This window comes from Leucoraja erinacea, chromosome 19, assembly GCF_028641065.1.
Source record: "Leucoraja erinacea ecotype New England chromosome 19, Leri_hhj_1, whole genome shotgun sequence".
NCBI lineage: Eukaryota > Metazoa > Chordata > Chondrichthyes > Rajiformes > Rajidae > Leucoraja > Leucoraja erinaceus.
The window spans coordinates 22,677,475-22,698,020 of record NC_073395.1 but is presented as its reverse complement, the minus strand read 5'-3'; the positions used below and the strand labels follow the sequence as shown (position 1 = coordinate 22,698,020).

The 20,546-nt window shown below is 48.8% G+C and overlaps 1 protein-coding gene across 2 annotated transcripts in view; it reads right to left on the bottom strand.

Moving 5' to 3' along the window:
• Window positions 1-19,664, bottom strand: part of chst11 (carbohydrate (chondroitin 4) sulfotransferase 11) — a 106,250-nt gene extending 86,586 nt beyond the window's left edge. Inside the window, exon 1 of one of the 2 annotated variants that reach the window (XM_055650648.1) lies at window positions 15,699-19,664. In XM_055650648.1, coding sequence (XP_055506623.1) covers window positions 15,699-15,801 — 103 coding nt within the window. In that variant the 5' untranslated portion in view covers window positions 15,802-19,664. Of the gene's footprint in view, window positions 1-15,683 lie in introns of both variants that reach the window. The other variant, XM_055650647.1, reaches the window with a different exon arrangement.
• Window positions 19,665-20,546: the final 882 nt, after the last annotated feature.

Here is a 20,546-nt window from a genome sequence, read left to right as displayed (position 1 = left end):
CCATCCCGGGAATTAACCTTGTAAACCTACGCTGCACTCCCTCAATAGCAAGAATGTCCTTCCTCAAATTAGGGGATCAAAACTACACACAATACTCCAGGTGTGGTCTCACTAGGGCCCTGTACAACCGGAGAAAACCCACGCAGTCACAGGGAGAACATGCAAACTCCGCACAGATAGCACCAGTAGTCAGGATCGACCTCGGGTCTCTGGCACTGTAAGGCAGCAGCTCTACCGCTGTTAGCTTGTGGATCAATTAACTGTTTTTTTAAATCTGCTTCAGTGCTGGAAAGTTTAATCTATTGATTGAGCATGGTAACAGATCCTTCGGCCCATCAAGTCCACGCCCGCCATCAATCACCCATTTGCACTAGTTGTATGTCATCCCACTTTCTCATCCTCACCCAACACACTGGGGGAAATTTACAATGAGCCTGCAAACCCACACGTCCTTTGGGATGTGGGAGGAAATTGGAGCACCCGGAGGAAACCCACGCAGTTACAGGGAGATCGTGCAAACTCCGCACAGACAGCACCCGTGTGCAGGATCAAACGCCCATCTCTGGTGCTGTGAGGCAGCAGCTCTACCATCTGCACCGCCAATAAGCTTCAAACTTTAATAAATCATCAGCAATTGCATTTAGGGTTTTCAAATCACGAGAGAGGAATAGATAATGTAAATAGAAACATAGAAACATAAACATAAATGCCTCGTCTTTTACCCAGAGTAGGGGAATCGAGAACCAGAGAACATAGGTTGAAGATGACAGAGCAAAGATTCAATAGGAACTTGAGAGGCAACTATTTATTTTATACATAGAGGGTGGTGGGTGTATGGAAGAGGCTGCAGTTGAGGCAGAGACTACCAAATGTTTGAAAATCAATTGTTGTATATGGTACATGGATAGGACAGGTTCAGACATATATGGGCCAAATGCAGGCAGGTGCGACTACTGTAGATGAGGCATCTTGGTTGGCATGGGTTAGTTGGATTATGGTCATCCTGTGACTCTAAGGACCTGCGGTGCTTGGAGGGGTATTAGAGGCAACTAAGATAGTGATTTTTCAGAAGGATATTTGATTTATACCTAAGAGGGCAACAAAAAAACCTTCCAGGAGTTTTGAGAAGATTGGGTAAATAGAACAGATTAGAATCATCGGTCAGAGGATATACAACATAGAACAGTACAGCACAGGGTCAGGCACTTCATCCCACAATGCCTGTGCCGACATGATGCCAAGGGGAACCAATAAGTCACAAAGAACTGAAGTGGGACCCCCATCCAAAACGTCACTTATTCATGTCCTCCACAGATGCTGCCTGACCCGCCGAGTTACCCCAGCACTTTGTGCCTTCTAAACTAATCTACCCTTTAGAATTTTAGGCTTTAGAGTAACAGCATGGAAACAAAGACTTCGGCCGACTGAGTCCGCACTGACCAGCGATCCCCGTACGCTCGCAATATCCTACACCCCTGAGACAATTTACAATTTACGGAGTCAATTAATCTTCAAACGTGCATATCTGTGGAGCATGGGAGGGAACCGGAGCACCCATGCGGTTACAGGGAGAACGTACAAACTCCGTACAGACAGCACCCGTCACCAAGATCAAACCTGGGTCTCTTGTGCTACGAGGCAGCAACTTGACCTCTGCACCACCATGCCACCCCATTTGCCTGCATGTGGTCCATATCCTTCTAGTCCCAGCAAGCAGCTGGTGCAGCCACAATGGAACGAATGGCCTCCCTCTCATGAGTGATAGGAGCATAATTAGGCTATTCAGCCCATCAACTCTGCCCATCTAACTTTCCCTCTCAACCCCGTCCTCCTGCCTTCTACCCTTAAGCCCTGACGCCCGTACCAATCAAGAATCTGTCAATGTCTGCCTTCAAAATATCCATTGACTTGACCTCCACATCCGTCTGTGGAGGTCAAGGATTCCACAGATTCACCACCCTCTGACTAAAGAAATTCCTCCTCATCTCCTTTCTAGAAGGTACGTCCTTTCATTCTGAGGCCGTGCCCTCTGGTCCAAGACTCTCCAACTAGTGGAAACATCCTCCCCACATCCACTCTATCCAGGCCTTTCACTATTTGCTACGTTTCAATGTCCCCCCCCCCCCCCCCCGTCCTGTATTGCTCCATGATCTTGGTGAGCTCTGCCTCTCAAGCTTTCGATGCAGCTTCCACACAATACACCACCACCTCTGTCTGTCTCACAACATTCCCGTCTGACGCCTTTGTAGTCTGTCCAGCAAACTCATTACTCAGCACTTGTTCCCCACAGGCATCATTGGGCTTACATTTTCCTTCCGACCACGATGTGTCATTCCTCTCTCCACTGCAAACGTCAGACCTTATTACTGGATTAACGTCGAGCTAAACCTCTCCCGAAAGGAAACTCTTGGGAGTGACTCCAAATTGGAAGCTTTCCTCATGAAATATTACCTGCAGTAACTATTCAACTGTTTTACTTTTTCTACACGGATCTCCACCGTCGAAGAATGACTGATAATGGGAGCAGATTTAGGCCATTCAGCCCATCAAACCTGGTTTAGAGAAGCAGTTTGGAAACAGGCCCTTTGGCCAACCGAGTCCACGCCGACCAGCGATCACCCTGCTCACTAGTTCCATCCTACAACGCTGGGGACATTTCTTTATTTTACTGAAGACCATTAACCTACAAGCCTGTGCGTCTTTGGGATGTGGGAGGAAACCGGAGCACCCGGAGAAAACCCACGCAGTCACAGGGAGAACGTACAAACTCCTTACAGACAGCACCCGTAGTTAGGATCGAACCTGGGTCCCTGGTGCGGTGAGGCAGCAACTCTACCGCTGCGCCACCGTGCTGCCCTGTCCTTAAAGACCAGTCCATTTCCATTTTGATTTGTGATTTTTTTCAGCTGTGATTTTTTTTACTTCCCCCATCTTCCCAGGCAACTTGTTCTAGATTATGACACAAAGACTGAAGAAGGGTCCCGGCTCGAAACATCACCGATCACTGCTCTCCAGGGGTGCAACCTGACCCAGTGAATTACTCCAGAACTGTGACCTTTTTTTTTGTAAACTTGCATCTGCAGTTCCTTGTTTCTACATTTTGATTGCCTATCTAAAAGCCTCTGAAACACTACTATCGTACGGCCACTCTCTGTGTAAAACCATTACATTTCCCCCCTCTCACCTTGAAGGTATACCCTCCACTCTTTGACATTTGGATCCTGGAGAAAAGGTTCTGACTGTCAACTCTAACTGTGCCTCTCATAATGTTAGGTTTTCCCTCAACCTCAGGCATTCCAGAAATAATTACAAGCTTGTCCAACCTCTCCCTGCAGCTAAACCCCCCCCCCCCCCCTATTCAAGGCAGCATTCTGGTGAAAGAATCTATATTGATTCAGTGAAGGACACAAGGTGCTGGAGTAACTCAGCAGGTCAGGCAGCATCTCTGGAGAACATGGACAGGTGACGTTTCAGGTCAGGACCCTTAGAAACATAGACATAGAAACATAGAAAATAGGTGCAGGAGTAGGCCATTCGGACCTTCGAGCCTACACCACATTCAATATGATCATGGCTGATCATCCAACTCGGTATCCTGTACCTGCCTTCTCTACATACCCCCTGATCCCTTTAGCCACAAGGGCCACATCTAACTCCCTCTTAAATATAGCCAATGAACTGGCCTCAACTACCTTCTGTGGCAGAGAATTCCAGAGATTCACCACTCTCTGTGTGAAAAATGTTTTTCCTCATCTCGGCCCTAAAAGATTTCCCCCATATCCTTAAACTGTGAGCCCTTGTTCTGGACTTCCCCAACATCGGGAACAATCTTCCTGCATCTAGCCTGTCCAACCCCTTAAGAATTTTGTAAGTTTCTATAAGATCCCCCCTCAATCTCCTAAATTCTAGCGAGTACAAGCCGAGTCTATCCAGACTTTCTTCATATGAAAGTCCTGATATCCCAGGAATCAGTCTGGTACTTCTCTGTACTCCCTCTATGGCAAGAATGTCCTTCCTCAGATTAGGAGACCAAAACTTCTTAGGTTCTTTGCTGGAAGGCAGTCATTTACTGAGCAAAAATAAACACAGCACAAGAAATCAACTGTCTAAACAGCCACCTGAGAGCATGCGATGATAAAAGAGAGAGAGAGAGAGAGAGAGAGAGAGAGAGAGAGAGAGAGAGAGAGAGAGAGAGAGAGAGAGGGAGAGAGAAGAGAGAGAGAGAGAGAGAGAGAGAGAGAGAGAGAGAGAGAGAGAGGTCTTCAGAACTGGTCTTCAAAGTCTCCAGTTTTCTCTAATCAGCTCATACAACAAGGAAGGACACAATGGCTGGTGATTGTTGAGATTGTTTGATAAGACAAGCTCACAACACAAAGATACAAGGGAATTGAGGGAAGCTTCTTAAACCCATTGTCTCTAAGGAGTGGAAACATCAATAAGAAGCTTCAAGAGGGGTTTGGATGGGCACGGGAGGGATTAAATCACATTACTGTAGGAAGGAAGGAAGGTTTGAGACTGACAGGATTGGTCTATACAAAACAAAAGATTTCCACATTTCCTTGCATATAGAAGACTATTTGGCCCATGATTTTTGTGCCACTACTCGGAGCCACCCGATCACCTGTCAACACCAGGGACAAAGTACAGAAGCCAATTAACCTACAAACCCGCACAGGCACCCACCTGGAGGAAGTCTACGTGGTCATAGGCAGAACGTACAAACTCCACACACAGACAGCACCCGTAGTCAGGATCGAACCATTGCTATGAGGCAGAAACTCCACTAGTTGCACTGCAGGGCCATGATACTCTCACAATACATCAGCACGTAGTCTCCAAGTCTTTGTGATCAAAGGCAGTGAGAGATTGTTATTGTTTGGCCCTTCCTGACGATGGCTTTAGACGTTGTAGACTTTAGCGATACAGCGCGGAAACAGGCCCTTCAGCCCACTTATTCCGTGCTGGCCAGCGACCGCCCCGCACACTAATACTATCCTACACACTAGGGACAATTTACACCGAGTGTGCGTGTGTCGGAGAGGGTGAGTGAGAGTGAACCCGAGTGCATGTGAGAGAGCACGTGTGTGAGAGAGTGTGCAAGCGTGTGCAAGCGTGTAGACACGTTTTTACACAAACTGAACGAGGAATCCGACCTGAAACGTCATCTGTCCATTTCCCTCCACGCTGAGCTCTCCTCCAGCGCGGCGTGTGTTGACCGTGTACGTGCGTCTGCTCAAGGACGTGCGTGAGACAGGCAGACGGGCGGGTGGGCAGGGGGGGGGTCTGCTGTTTGCACTTCAGGCATCTCAGCAGCATTGAAATATTGGTATAGCATTTCTAGTGGGGATGTGAACTTCCAAGTTTAACAGGAGCCCTATTATACTAACCGCTGAAACTGTTGGTACAGGATTGGTACAAGAATATACTTCAATCATAGGTTCCAATCACTTCTTCAATGCGGAAATCAAGTATTTCATTTAAAACTAGTTATCGTTGACCTGAAAATGCCTCTAAAAGGCAGATACAATATCAAGCTTTATACCATCAATTTAATTTAGTTTTAGATATACTGTGGAAACAGGCCCTTCGGCCCACCAAGTCCACTCCGACCAGCAATCGCCCGGTACAATAATTCTATCCTACACACTAGGAACAATTTTACCAAAGCGAATTAACCTACAAACCTGCACGTCTTTGGTGTGTTGGAGGAAACCAGAGCACCCGGAGAAAACCCACGCAGTCACAGGGAAAAGGTACAAACTCGGTACAGACAGCACCCGTAGTCAGGATCCAACCCGGGTATCTGGCGCTGTAAGGCAGCAACTCTACCGCTGCGCCACCATGCCTGCTGGTCCTCCTACTTTTTCATAACTCTTGTAAGCCAATGTCTGAATGCACGCAAGTAGTGGGGTTTTTTTTGCTCAAACAGAAAATGAAATCAAGTCTTTGTAGAAACATGGAGCTGGTGGGGGCCTGGAACGCAATGCCAGAGGAGGTGGTGGAGGAGGCAGATATACCAGAGTGGTGTTTAAGAGGCTTTGAGATAGGCACATGGAAGTGCAGGGAATAGAGAGATATGGATCACGTGGTGGCAGATGAGATCAGTTTAACTTGGCATCATGTTCCATACAAATATTGTGCGTCAAAGGCCTTTCCCGTGCTGCACTGTTCTATGTTCTATGCAGATAGAAAGAAGGAACTGCAGGCGCTGGTGACAAAAAAAAAAGGCGCAGAGTGCTGGAGTAACTCAACGGGTCAGGCAGCATCTCTGGGGACCATGAATCGGGACCTTTCTTACAACAGGAGGGCGGGTTGCAGAAACAAGGAGCTGCAGATGCTGGTTTATACAAATGGACACAAAGTGCACGACTAACTCAGCAGATCAGGCAGAATCCCTGCATCGGTGACATTTTGGGTCCGAAAGAGGGTCCAGACCCAAAAGGTCACCCATCCATGTTCTCCAGAGATGCTGCCTGACCCACTGAGTCATGTCCTTTCATAAGGAACTCTTTAGTTCTTCTGCAGAAAGTGCCAAGTTGAACCCGTATGGGGGGGGGGGGGGGGGGGGGGGGGGGGGGGGGGGGGGGGTATGTCTTCATACTGTGTGCTCATAGACTTTACAGGAAGGAAATCAGTGCTGATAAATACTGAAAGAACTGTAGACCCAGCAGTCTTGTGCAAACCTAAGCCAATCTTTCAGCTTTGGTCAGTCATGTGTACGTCCAAACATTCTCCCACAAACCACTGGCTGGAAATACTAATGAGAATGGTCACAAGTGCACATTGTGTTGTGAACCCTGCTCGCCACCCCCTACCGATAAGAACAAGCTTTTCCAATGTGTGTACAAGGCTCACATTCAATAGCCAAGCCTCCGTCCCTTTATCTGTGATAACATGGAGTGTGTTTGATTGCCCGAGAAAGTCAAGGAGGACTTCCTGAGGAATGTTCCTTCTCAAAGAGTCAGCAAAGTCAACAATCGTCAATAGTGGTCAGAGTTGTTGTGTTTGGGCCGATTATCTTAGTTGGTTTAGTTTAGTTCATTGTCACGTGTACAGTGAACAGCTTTGGTCGCATACTAACCAGTCAGCGGAAAGACTATACATGATTACAATCGAACCGTCCACAGTGTACAGATACAGGATAAAGGGAATAACGTTTAGCGTACGATCAAATCCAGTAAAGTCCGATTAAAGATAGCCCGAGGGTCTCCATTGAGGTACATCCCAGCTCAGGACTGCTTTACAATTGTTGATAGGGATGGTTCAGTTGCCTGATAACAGCTGGGAAGAAACTGTCCCTGAATCTGGAGGAGCACATTTTCATACTTCTATACCTCTTGCCTGATGGGAGAGGGGAGAAGAGGGAGTGACCGGGGTGAGACTGGTCCTTGATTTTGCTGCTGGCCTTGACGGGGCAGCGTGAAGTGTAGATGGAGTCAATGGCAGGGAGGTTGGTTTGTGTGATGGTCTGGGCTGCGACCACAACTCTCAGTGATTTCTTGTGGCCTTGGATGTATCCCATCCCTTCTTTTAACATCATTTACTCTGAGTCTTCATCAAAATAAATGAAGGCACAAAAAAATGCAGATGCTAGAGTCTTGAGCAAAGCATGCTGACATGGGGTTGGACAGGCTAGATGCAGGAAGATTGTTCCCGATGTTGGGGAAGTCCAGGCCAAGGGGTCACAGCTTAAGGATAGAGGGGAAATCCTTTAGGACCGAGATGAGGAAAACATTTTTCACACAGAGAATGGTGAATCTCTGGAACTCTCTGCCACAGAAGGTAGTTGAGGCCAGTTCATTGGCTATATTTGAGGGAGTTAGATGTGGCCCTTGTGGCTAAAGGGATTAGGGGGTATGGAGAGAAGGCAGGTACAGGATACTGAGTTGGATGATCAGCCATGATCATATTGAATGGCGGTGCAAGCTCGAAGGGCCGAATGGCCTACTCCTGCACCTATTTTCTATGTTTCTATGTTTCTATGCTGAAGGAACATCAGTGGATCAGGCAGCATCCGTGGAGGGAATGGCAGAGGACACTGTGGGTGGGGATCCTTCGTCAGTCTGGATAGCTGACACTTTGGGTCAGGTCCCTTCTCCAGTCTGAAGAAGTGCCGTGACGTGAAATGTTATCTGTCCATTCCCTCCACAGATGCTGCCTGACCCACTAAATTCTCCGACATTTTGTGGTTTGCTCGAAACAAGACGAGTTATTTCTCTCTGTACATCTTCAGTCTAAATTGCACACCATCCTAAATTAGAAAATCATTGTGTCCACTGGTCTGGATCCTGGTAACTCCCTCCCTGGTGTATCTATCATTAGGGTCAAGGTTTATTATCATCATGTGTACCAAGTGAAAAGCTTGATTCTGCTTCCTACCCAAACAGATCAGATGCTTTACATCAATACAATCGAGTCAAACTCAAGTACAACAGGTAGAGCAAAGGGGAAGGTACAGAATGCAGAATATAGTTCTCAGCATTGTAGCGCGCCAGTTCGAGACAAAGTCCAATGTCCGCAATGGGGTGGAGGTGAATCGGACAGTACCCTAGCTTATAGAAGGACCATTCAGAAGCCTGATAAACAGAGGGGAAGAAGCTGTTCCCGAGTCTGGTGGTGCGCGCATTCAAGCTTCTGTATCTTCCGCCCAACGGTCTTTGATTATGCTGGCTGCTTTTCCAAGGTAGCGTGAAGTGGAGTCAATGGTGGAAAGTCTGGTGTGTGTGATGGATTATAGTGCGTTTAGAGATACAAGGTAGAAACAGGCCCACCGAGTACATGCTGACCATCGCTTACCCATTCACGCTAGTTCTATCTCATACATTGGGGGCAATTTACAGAAGCCAATTAACCGACAAACCTGCACGTCTTTGAAATGTGGGAGGAAACTGGAGCACCCGGAGAAAACCCACACGGCCACAGGGAGAACGCACAAACTCCATACGGACAGCGGCCATTGTCAGGATCGAACCCGGGTCTCTGGCCTTGTAAAGCAGCAACGCCACCCGTGATACCGTTTACTGTCAGCTTTGTGTGAACAAGGAATTTCACCGCAGTGTGATGTAGATGACAATCCACTCATGAGAAATAAGGAGTGCCATCATCACGCAAAACTACAACAGCTCACGACCACCTTCTCAAAGGCCAGTGAATAATCACTGCACCAGCCAAGCCCACATCCCGTCTAGGAATTAAAAATATCTCTGATCATAAACTGGAGAAGCTGAATGGAATCATGATGCCTTTTGCGAAAGCCTCGCGTTTAGTTTAGAGATACAGCGCGGAAACAGACCTTTCGGCCCGAGTCCACAATCCCCATACACTCACACTATTATACACACTAGGGACAATTTACAATCTTTACCGAAGCCAATTAACCTACAAATCTGCACATCTTAGGAACATGGGAGGAAACCAGGGCTCCAGGAAAAAACCCACACGGCCACAGGGAGAACGTACAAACTCTGTACGGACAGCACCCGTAGCCAGGATCGAAACTGAGTCTCCGGCGCTGTACGGCAGTAACTCTACCGCTGCGCCAACGTGCTGCCCGTCTATCACACTTTCTCGTTCATACCCTGGACTTGGCAAGAATGGACCAAATTCCTCTTTCAACATTACAATGAAATCTGCTTCCAGCATCACACATGGAGAAAAAGTCCCAACGTCGCTCTGCTTACTTTGAAAATTATCTTCAATCTGAATCTACCGGTTACCAGCCTGCCAGTGAAAACGGTTCCTCTAACTTATTCAATTGAATCTCCTTGGTTTTTTCGGTACACCAGTTATATTAGGTCAGACAATTTATAATTCAAGTTAGTCTGCAAGCAGGTTTTGTTTTAAATAGGTTTACGAGTTCTGACATGATTGCTAGACCATCTCTCATGGTTACTTAAAATATCCATCCATCCGTTCCTCATTCATCCTGAACGGCTCTTTAATTGGGATTATGCAGTAAATGCCAACACAAATTGCTGCAATTTGCTTCAATTTTAAGGGTTTGATGCTTTAAGGGCTGATAAACTCAACCGAGATACAATGTTTGGTTTGAGTTTAATACAAAGTGCTGGAGTAACTCAACGGGTCAGGCAGCATCTCTGGAGAAAAGGAAAATACGACGTTTTGGGTTGGAACCACCTTCATATTCAAAGTCTGAAGAAGGGTCTTGACCCAAAATGTCACCTATTCATTCTCTCCACAGATGATGCTGCCTGACCCACTGAGCTACTCCAGCATTCTGTGTCCACCTTTGGTGTAAACCAGCATCTGCAGTTCCTTTTTAGTTTAGTTTAGAGATACAGCATGGAAACAGGCCATTCGGCCCACCGAGTCCATGCTAACCAGTAATCACCCCATACACTAGTTCTATCCTGCACACTAGGGACAATTTATAATGTACAGAAGCCAATTAGCCTACAAACTTGTACGCCTTCGAAGTTTGGGAGGACATCGGAGCGCCCGGAGAAAACCCACACGGTCACAGGGAGAACGTACAAACTCCGTACCGACAGCCCGTAGTCGGGATTGAACCCGGGCCTCGGGCTCTGTAAGGCAGCAACTCTACCGCTGCGCCACCGTGCCACCCCTGATCACAGTAACCACATTATAAAAAACATATTAAGCTAAATCATGGCAGGGATCTCAATTAGATCAAATTCAGGAACTCGGTCCCAGTTCAACTGTCGATGACGTAAGATGCCACAAGTACTTCAAATAACGGGGAACTAATTCTACCCGACAGATAACATCATTTATCAACATCCAAGTGGTTTATGTTCAATAAAACAGAAACATGCCTGGTTTAGCGATAAATAGAGCAAGTATGTGTAGTTGAGGGTTGGGTCGGCTTGTGTGTTCGCCCGTTCACCCAGAGTTGTCAACCTTCCACCAGACTGTCAGAATGGGGAAATACTGCAGCAACCGAATGTCAACAGGAATGTTGCAGGGTATCCTGAAGCAATGCTGTTGCAACCGAACCAGTTGCTGAAATACAAGGTGATGTGTTGGCAGCGTGGCCCGCCAATACACTCACGGTAGGAGTTGCTTCCTCAGTGTGCAGGCTGACGGGTTGCATCACAGCCTGCTTCACTAAGAGGGGGCGGCACGGAGGCGGAGCGGTAGAGTTGCTACCACACACCCGCTCGCCTGAGACCCAGGTTCAATCCCGACTACGGGTGTAGTCTGTACAGACTTGGGCCGCTGTCTGTATGGAGTTTGTACGTTCTCCCTGTGACTGTGTGGGTTTTCGCTGGGTACTCTGGTTTCCTCCCACATTCCAAAGACATACAGGTTTGCAGGCTAATTGGGTTCTGTAAATTTCCCCTCGTGTGTAGGATGCAAAACTGGGTTAACGTGGAACTCGTGTGAACAGGTGATCGTTGGTCAGCGCGGACTCAGTGGGCCGAAGGGCCTGTTCCCACACGGTATATCTAACACGAAGACTAAAAACTCAAGGGCCTGTCCCACTAGGCGATTTTTTCAGGCGACTGACATGGTCGTGGTAGGTCAGGTCACTGAAAAACCGGCGACTGGACAACTGCGCCTGTCCCACTTAGGTGCTTTTTTAGGCAACTGCCGGTGACTACGAGAATGGAATTCACCAAAATCAGTAGCGGCCACAACCTACGCCATCCTGGCAACAACCTACGTCAGGGGAAGACAAGCTACGACAAGCCCACCGTCGCCGACTGAAGCCGAAAAGCTTTGAACATTTTAAAACCCGGCGGTGACCAGAAAGACGTTACAACTCTTTGGGCGATTGAGGAGACGACTCACGACCCTACAGGCGTCAGCCTAGTCGCCGGCAGTTGCCTAAAAAAATCCCCTAAGTGGGACAGGCCCTTAAAGCAGTTCCACCGGTCTGAAGAATGGTCCTGACCCGATACATCGCCTGTCCATTTCCCTCCACAGATGCTGCCTGTCCCGCTGGGTTCCTCCAGCATCTCCAGTCTCACAGTGCCTCTGCCTCGAGTGTGCCCTCCTCTCTCCGTTTCTCACTCACTCTACATCTCACTCCGTCTGTGTCCATCTGTCGCACTCCCCCCTCTCTGCGTCTCCCCCTCTCGGGAGTGCAGCGTAAGTTCACCAGGTTAATTCCTTGGATGGCGGGACTGACACATGATGAAAGAATTAATCGACTGGGCTCGTCTTCACTGGAATTTAGAAGGACGAGAGGGGATCTTACGGATACATATAAAATTCTTAAGGGATTGGATAGGCTGGATGAAGGCAAAATGTTCCCCATGTTGGGGGAGTCCAGAACCAGGGGTCACAGCTGAAGAATAAGGGGTAGGCCATTTGGGACTGAGATGAGGAAAAACTTTTTCACCCAGAGAGTTGGGAATCTGTGGAATTTTCAAACACAGAAGGCAGTGGAGGCCAATTCACGGGATGTTTTCAAGAGCTAAGGGAATCAAGGGATATGGGGAGAAAGCAGGAACGGGATACTGATTCTGGATGATCAGCCATGATCATATTGAATGGCGGTGCTGGCTCGAAGGGCCGAATGGCCTACTCCTGCACCTATTTTCTATGTTTCTATGCTCCCCCTCCCCCTCTCGCTGCGTCTGTCCTTAATTATTTTGGCCCTTTACTGCCACTAATACCCAGTGGCCAATGGACCCAAGTCTTTGGGAAGAAAGCCATGTGGTCAGAGGGATGTGTACACTCCACACCGACAGCACCGGAGGTCAGGGTTGAACCCACGCCGATCATCTGACTGAGGGTGCTGCCCTGGAACCTCTCAGACGTTGTGGCCTTGTGGAAAGTCCACAGCAGCAGCCGCAGCAGCACGGAGAAGGGGAAACTCCAGAGGGCCATGGCAGCAAACAGTCCCAGCTTAAACAAGTAACTCATGTCTAAACAGAGAAACTCCCAAACCATAAGGGGGAACATAGTTGAAATAAATGACACATAACGGTTTCATTCTTCAGGGAACCTCCCACAATTTAAGTAACGTCTCTCTCTCCCTCTCTCTCTCCCTCTCTCTGTCACACCAAACATTTCAGTGTTCAAGTATGATTCAGGATGAACAATGAATCATTTGGTACAGTTTAGCAAGCTGGCGAGAAGATTGTGATACAGTCACAGGGTCTTTAGGCTTTTAGATACGGTGCGGAAACAGGCCCTTCGGCCCATCGTGTCACCCCGTACACTAGCACTATCCTACACATTTGGGACAATTTATGATATTTTACCGAAGCCTGCACGTCTTTGGGATGTGGAAGGAAGTCGGAGCACCTGGAGAAAACCCACGTGGTCACGGGTTAGAAGGTACAAACTCCATACAGACAACACCCGTAGTCAGGATCGAACCTGGGTCTGAGGCAGCAACTCTACCGCTGCGCCACCGTGCCGCACATGAACACGTTGAACACACGAGCAGAGAGACAGATGGGCAAGGGAGCAGTTTCTGGGAAGCGATCGGGCCAAGATAGAGGGGAGAGATCGACCAGCAGAGTCTAAAAGGGGGGGGGGGGGGGGGGGGGGGGAAAGCCACGTTTCGGCCCACAGTGGTGAGTTTACAAAAGCCCCTCCCCAGGTCACTCTCTGAAGGGGGCAATGAGCTTCCAGAACTGCCAGAGAACAAGGCTCCTTGCTCCCTGATAGACACAGAGTGCTGCAGTAACTCAGCTGGTCAGGCAGCATCTCTGGTGAAAAAGGATGGGCGATTTTTCGGGTCAAGACTATTCTCCTGGATCCCGACACATCCTTTTTCTCCAGAGATGCTGCCTGACCCGCTGAGATTACTCCAGCACTCTGTGTCTATATTTGGTATTATCCAGCATCTACAATCCTTTGTTTCGACCGCCATTTCTCCCTGATGCCCATCTGATGACAACTGAATGGTATGTGATGCCCCACATCGAGGATATTCTTTATCAGTTAAAACAAAAATAACCTCATCGAGGGAAGGCCTACTGTCTTTCCCAGAGGACAACATATAGTCCATTGGAGATGGCGGCACGGTGGCACAGCGGTGGAGTTGCCGCATCACTGCGCCAGAGACCCGGGTTCAATCCCGACTACGGGTGCAGTCTGTACGGAGTTTGTACGTTCTCCCGTGAAACACATTGGTTTTCTCTCGGTGCTCCAGTTTCCTCCCCACACTCCAAACATGCGCTGAATTGGATTCTGTAAAAATTGTAAATTGTCCCTAGTGTGTAGGATAGTGTTAGCGTACGGGGTGATCGCTGGTCGGCGAGGTCTCGATGGGCCGAAGGGCCCGTTTCCTCGCTGTACCTCTAAAGCCTAAAGCAAAGGACAGGACGTGCTGGAGTATCTCAGTAGGTCAGGAGGACGAGGTTGGGACCCTTCTTCAGAAATGTGGATCAACCAGCATCTGCAGTTCTTTGTTTCTGCAAATTCCTCCATCGGTTAGTTTATTTTTTTGTTGCATCTGCAGTCTCTTGCGTCTCTGGCTCACTGCTAATGAATTCTTCATCCAGAGTTCAATCTGGGGCTTGGTTTTTACTTGTGTAATGTTACGCTGATGTAAAGCAGTCCCAAGCCTCCCCTCTCTCGCTCAGTGCCAATTAACACCCATACCTCCCAATTACCCGCAACCCTCTCTATTGGGTACCGGAGTCCACCGATATCACCCTCTCAGCACTAAACACTTTACATTTCCTCTTTTCAGCATTTGAGCAAGCTTTACCCTGCCTTCCCATTCTCCGCGTTGATGTCACACCTTGCCCCCTGTTCAATAATAAATGACTTGGTAGTCACATTTCAGAGGCTGAAACTCCTGGATAAAATAAACCAGGGCCCCGGGAGGGAATAAGACTGGCATTGACTGAAGGGAGGAAGCAGTGGCTAGATTCTGGTTGGAATGAAATGGATACACTGACGTTTGTGTGGAATTCGCACGGGCATGACCACTGTGGGGAAGGCTGCTGAGTTTCAGGGGAAATCGCCTGAAAACGCACTTTACTGTGACTTACTGAAGCTTTTCCCAACGACACATATCAACCTCTACTCAGCAACACCATCAGTGGTGAGGGCAGGGGGTTGAAGTGTGTGTGTGTGTGTGTGTGTGTGTGTGTGTGTGTGTGTGTGTGTGTGTATGTTTATATATGTGTGTGTGTATATATATGTGTGTGTGTGTATATTGTGTGTGTATGTGTGTGTGTGTATGTGTGTGTGTGTGTGTATATATATATATATAAGTGTGTGTGTGTATGTTTATATATATATGTGTGTGTGTGTGTGTGTATGTGTAGGTCGGCGCTGTTCGGGTGGAATCCGGGCTGGTTGGGTGACCTGTTCATTGTCGGTGGGCTGGTTGGGGTTGAGGAGGGGAGGGGGGGAGAGGGGGGGAGGAGAGGAGGGGGGGAGGAGAGGGGGGGGAGGAGGGAGGGGAGAGGGGGGGGAGAGGAGAGGGGGGAGAGAGGAGGAGGGGGGGAGAGAGAGAGGGGGAGAGAGAGGAGAGGGGGGGGAGGAGAGGGGGGGAGAGAGAAAGGGGGGGGGAGATGAAAGGGGGGGAGAGGGGAGGGGGGGGGATAGGAGAGAGGTTGAGGGAGAGGAGAAGAGAAGCAGTGGAAGGTAGCGACAGTAACAAGGGAAGGTTTGTATGAGGAGGAGACGTGTGTGTGAGAGAGAGAGAGAGGGGGAGAGAGAATGAGGACCCATTGCAGCGGAGATGAGTTTAAACGCGGCGTTAATGACAAATGGACCTGACCTACCTGGATGTAACATACTTTGGAAATAAAAGATGACGAGTATGAGTGATCCCAGGCAAGTGGCGAGCAGCATGCGGCACTTTCTGCTCAGTCTCATGATATCAGCGAGCCGTTGTTTCATGGCTGGATTCTGGTAGCAGAATGGCTGGAAGCGGCGCCGTCCCTCTGTGTCCCTGTCTGTGTCCCTGTCTGTGTCCCTGTCTGTGTCTCCGTCTGTGTCTCCGTCTGTGTCTCCGTCTGTGTCTCCGTCTCTCACTGCAGTGCTCTGCCGTCTCTCTGGCCGCAGGAGCTTAGCGGAGACCGCCGGCTGCTCTTCGCCATCCCCTCTCCTCTCCTCTCCTCCCCTTCTCTCCGCCGCCGCAGTGTAACACAGAGGCTTCAACCGGCTCCCTTCTAACTCGGGGCGGTCCTCTCCTCTCTCTCTCTGTCTGTCTGACAGCGCCCTCCAGGTCCTAGTGCCCGCTGCATCTTTCTCTCAGTTTACAGCCCCATAATCAAGATGCATTTGTATAGCGCCCTTCTAAGCAGCAGGAAGGAAGCTTTCCACCCCCTTCCCTTACAAGAAACCCCTTGTGCCTGCAGTCTGGTAGATCAGTGTGCCATCTAGTCTTTAATGTTTAGAGACACAAGCCATTCTGCCCACCATGTTCGTGCCGACCAGCGATCACCCCTCACACTAAGGTAGACACAAAATGTTGGAGTAACTCATCGGGACAGGCAGCATCTCTGGAGAGGAGGAATGGGTGATGTTTCGGGTCGAGACCCTTCTGAAGTCGGGTCTGAAGACCATTCCTAACATCCCTTGTCAGCCACGGTTGCCTCCTACTCCCCTTAGAATAAACCTGCATCTTCTGGATTATGCCCGGGAATTCCTACCATTGCTGTTCCAACGTTATTCCTGCTAGGATCGTTTCCCAGTCGACCTTGGCCAGCTCCTCTCTCATGCCTTCATAGTCCCCTTTATTCAACGGCAACACTGACATTTCGAATTTAACCTTCTCCCTCTCAAATTGCAGATTAAACCTTATCATATTATGGTCACTACCTCCTAGCGGTTCCTTTACCTTGAGTTCCCTTTATTAAATCTGGTTCATTAGACAACACTAAATCCAGAACTACCTTCTCTCTGGTAAGTTCCAGTTCAAGCTGCTCTAAGAATCCATCACGGAGGCACTCAACGCCTCCCTTTCCTGGGGTCCAGAACCAACCTGATTTTCCCAGTCTACCTGCATGTTGAAATCTCCCATAACCACAATGGTATTCATTACCTTTGTTACATGCCAATTTTTAACTCCTGCTGCAACTTACACCCTATATCCAGGCTACTGTTTGGGGGCCTGTAGATAACTCTCATTAGTGTCTTCTTCCCTTTACAATTCCTCAATTCTATCCACAGCGACTCTGCCTCGTCAGTCCCTATGTCACTCCTCGCAAGGGACTGAATTTCATCCCTCACCGACAGAGCTATCCCACCTCCTCTGCCCACCTGCCTGTCCGTTCTATAGGACGTATATCCCTGAATAGTCAGTTCCCAGTCCCGATCCTCCTGCAGCCATGTCTCTGGAATCCCCACAATATCATATCTACCAATGTCTAACTGAGCTTCAAGCTCATCCACTTTACTTCTTATATTTTGTGCATTCATATATAATACTTTTAATCCATTACTCACCTCACCTTTCACATCGATTCCCATTTCACTTGACCATACTCTCCTATCCCTTCGTGAGCTTTCTGCCCCGTTAATTCTGGTGTCATTCATAACTTTTCCTATACTCGCTTTCCCTTTAACTCCATCCTTGTATTTGAACCCGTAGTCAGGATCGAACCCGTGTCTCTGGCGCTGTGAGGCTGCACCTCTACTGCTGTGCCATCGTGGCGCCCTGACATAGATAAGATAGAAAGTCGGAGTCTTATTTTCTCAGGATGGAAATGTCAAACACTAGAGGGCACAGCGTTAAGGGCGTGTCCCACTTTCAAGACCTAATTCACCACCTTTTTTACTTGTGGACATTTTTCATCAGGCTGGAAAAACGCCCCGACCTACTTGATGCCACGAGTACCCACGACTAGCATCACGACCTACCTACGACCTCCTACGACCTAGTGACGACCATGCTGCGAGTCGTCACGAGTCGTCGGCAGAGGTCGTGAATTAGGTCGTGAAAGTGGGACGTGCCCTTTAAGACGAGTGGAAAAGTTTAAAGGAGATTTGCAAGACAATACACAGAGTTGTTGGTGCTTGGAATGTGCTGATTGGGAAGGTGGAAATAATATAATTCAATAGCAACATTTAAGAGGCACTTAGACACACGAACAGATAGTAAATACAGGGGAATGGACCATGTACAGGCTAATTGATTTAATTTAGATTAAGTTTATTTCTTCCACATTTACATCCCAATTTTTTCACAAACAACAGCGCGGGTCCCACCTTGAGCAAAACACAAAGTGCTGGAGGAACTAAATGTGTCTGGCAGCATCGGTAGAGGAAACGGAGACAGATGATTCGAGTTTGGCACAGTGACGCAGCGGTAGAGTGGCTGCCTCACAGCGCCAGAGACCGTGTTTGATCCTAACAATTGGTGCGGAGTTTGTACGTTCTCCATGTGACCACGTGGGTTTTCTCCGGGTGCTCCGGTTTCCTCCCACGCTCCAAAGACGTGTAGGTTTATAGGTTAATTGGTTTTGGTAAAGATTGCAAACTGTCCCTAGTGTGTTGGATAGTGCCGGTGTACGGGGATTGCAGGACAGGGCGGACTCAGTGGGCCGAAGGGCCTGCTTCCACGCTGTATCTCTAAACTAAACTAAACTATGACAGTTCGGGCCAGGACCCTTTTTCAGACTCTCCGGTCTTCCGTAAAATGCTTTAGCCTAAAGAATATATTAGACAGACCAAGAACTTTATTGAACTTTTTCTTTTTCTTTTTTTTTCTCTTCCCCGTTATGCACTGTGTTTACATATTCACTTATTCTGTTGCACTGCAGTAATTAAGAATTTCATAGTCTTATCCGGGAATCAAACACTCTTGACACTTGAACTTGGTCTGGGGAACTAAACACAAGATGAATTTAGCCAGGAACCCATTCATCTTGTCCTTATCAGGGGCTTTTTCTTGGTGCTACCCACTCCCCACCCCACCCCAGCCTACCCTGCACTCTCTCCTATCGAAAACTAACTTGTATCTCCCTCTTCCCCTGTTCTGGGGAAGGGTCACAGACCTGAAAGATTGTCTCTTTCCACTGTTTCATCTTTCCATGCGTCTTCATATGACTAACACGTATCACACAATGCGGTTTTCTGAAACATTTAGTATTTGAATGATTCAATACTGCCTGCTTCCACTGGCCATCTGATCCGGAGTCTGAAATGAGTCTCACTGAAGTACTATTTCCAAGAAAGACTCCAAATGGCCCCAGCAATCTGACCCCCTTGTCCCACCCTGCTTACCACAGTCATCATTGCGTGCTGTCCCTTCAGCTTCTTGCAACATTAGCAGCATTAGTCTGTGTGGAGTGAGTCTGCACGCTCTCCCCGTGACCGCGTGGGCTCCATCTGTCAAAGGAGCAGAATTAGGCCATTTGGCCCATCGGTTTTCCTCTGGGTCCTCCAGTTCCATCCCAAAGACGTGCGGGTTGGTGGGTTAACTCAGTAAATTCAAGAGTTAAGAGAGCGTTCAAAGTCATACGTACCGAAATTGGATGATCAGCCGTGATCATATTGAATGGCGGTGCAGGCTCGAAGGGCCGAATGGCCTACTCTTGCACTTATTTTCTATGTTTCTATGAAACGGAATAACGCAAGTCTTACTTGCAGCAGCATTACAGATGTATTCATTCATGTTTCCGTAGGAGCAGAATTAGGCCATTCAGCCCATTGAGTTTACTCCGCTTTCAATCATAGCTGATCGATCTTTCCCTCTCAACCCCATTCTCCCCATAACCCCTGACACCCGTACTAATCAATCTCCGCCTTAAAAATATCCATTGACTTGGCCTCCACAGCCGCTTGTGCCAACAAATTCCAGATTCACCACACCGGTAGGCGGCGCGACTCTCGTCAGCAGCGGCCTCTGCAGCCCGTCCGTGTTTTTATTATTTTTTGTCTATGTTTCTATGTAGTTTTTGTTATTTTTTGTTGGGGTGTGTGTGTGGGGGGGGGGTGGGAGGGAGGGGGTAACTTTTAAATCTCTCCCTGCACGGGAGACCCGACCTTTTCTTGTCGGGTCTCCGTTGTCGTTGGGGCTGCAACGAGGAGCGGCCTCCAACAGGAGAAGACCGGGGACTCTGGTGCCGACGACTCACCTCACCGTCGCGGAGCTGGCCGAGTCCAGAGCGGGTGGAGCGGTGGTGGAGCGCTGCTGCTGCTGCGGCCCGACCTCCGGAGATTCGGAGGCTGCAACTGCGGGTCTGGCGGACGGCGGCACCGGGAGCCCGCGGGTCCCTGGAGGGAGACCGCTTTTCAGGGCTCTCGCAACGGCGACTTCTCCCGCCCGAGTTGCGGGGTCGAAGAGCTCCTGGAGCGGGGCCTGACATCACCGCCCCGCGCGGCTTGGAATGGCCGCGGGACTCTGCGAACGCACGCCGGGGGCTTTAACACCAAGACCCGGTGTGCGACCATGCATCACCCGGTGTGGCTTTAATGACCGCGGGACAATCGCCATCGTCAGCCGGGGGCTTTGACTTTGACTCTGACATCGGGGGGGGGGGGGAGAGTGCAGTGGAGAGATAAGTTTTTTGGCCTTCCATCACTGCGATGTGATGGATGTTTATGTAAATTATGTTGTGTCTTGAGTCTATTTGTTTGTAATGTATGGCTGCAGAAATGGCATTTCGTTTGGACCTCAAGGGGTCCAAATGACAATT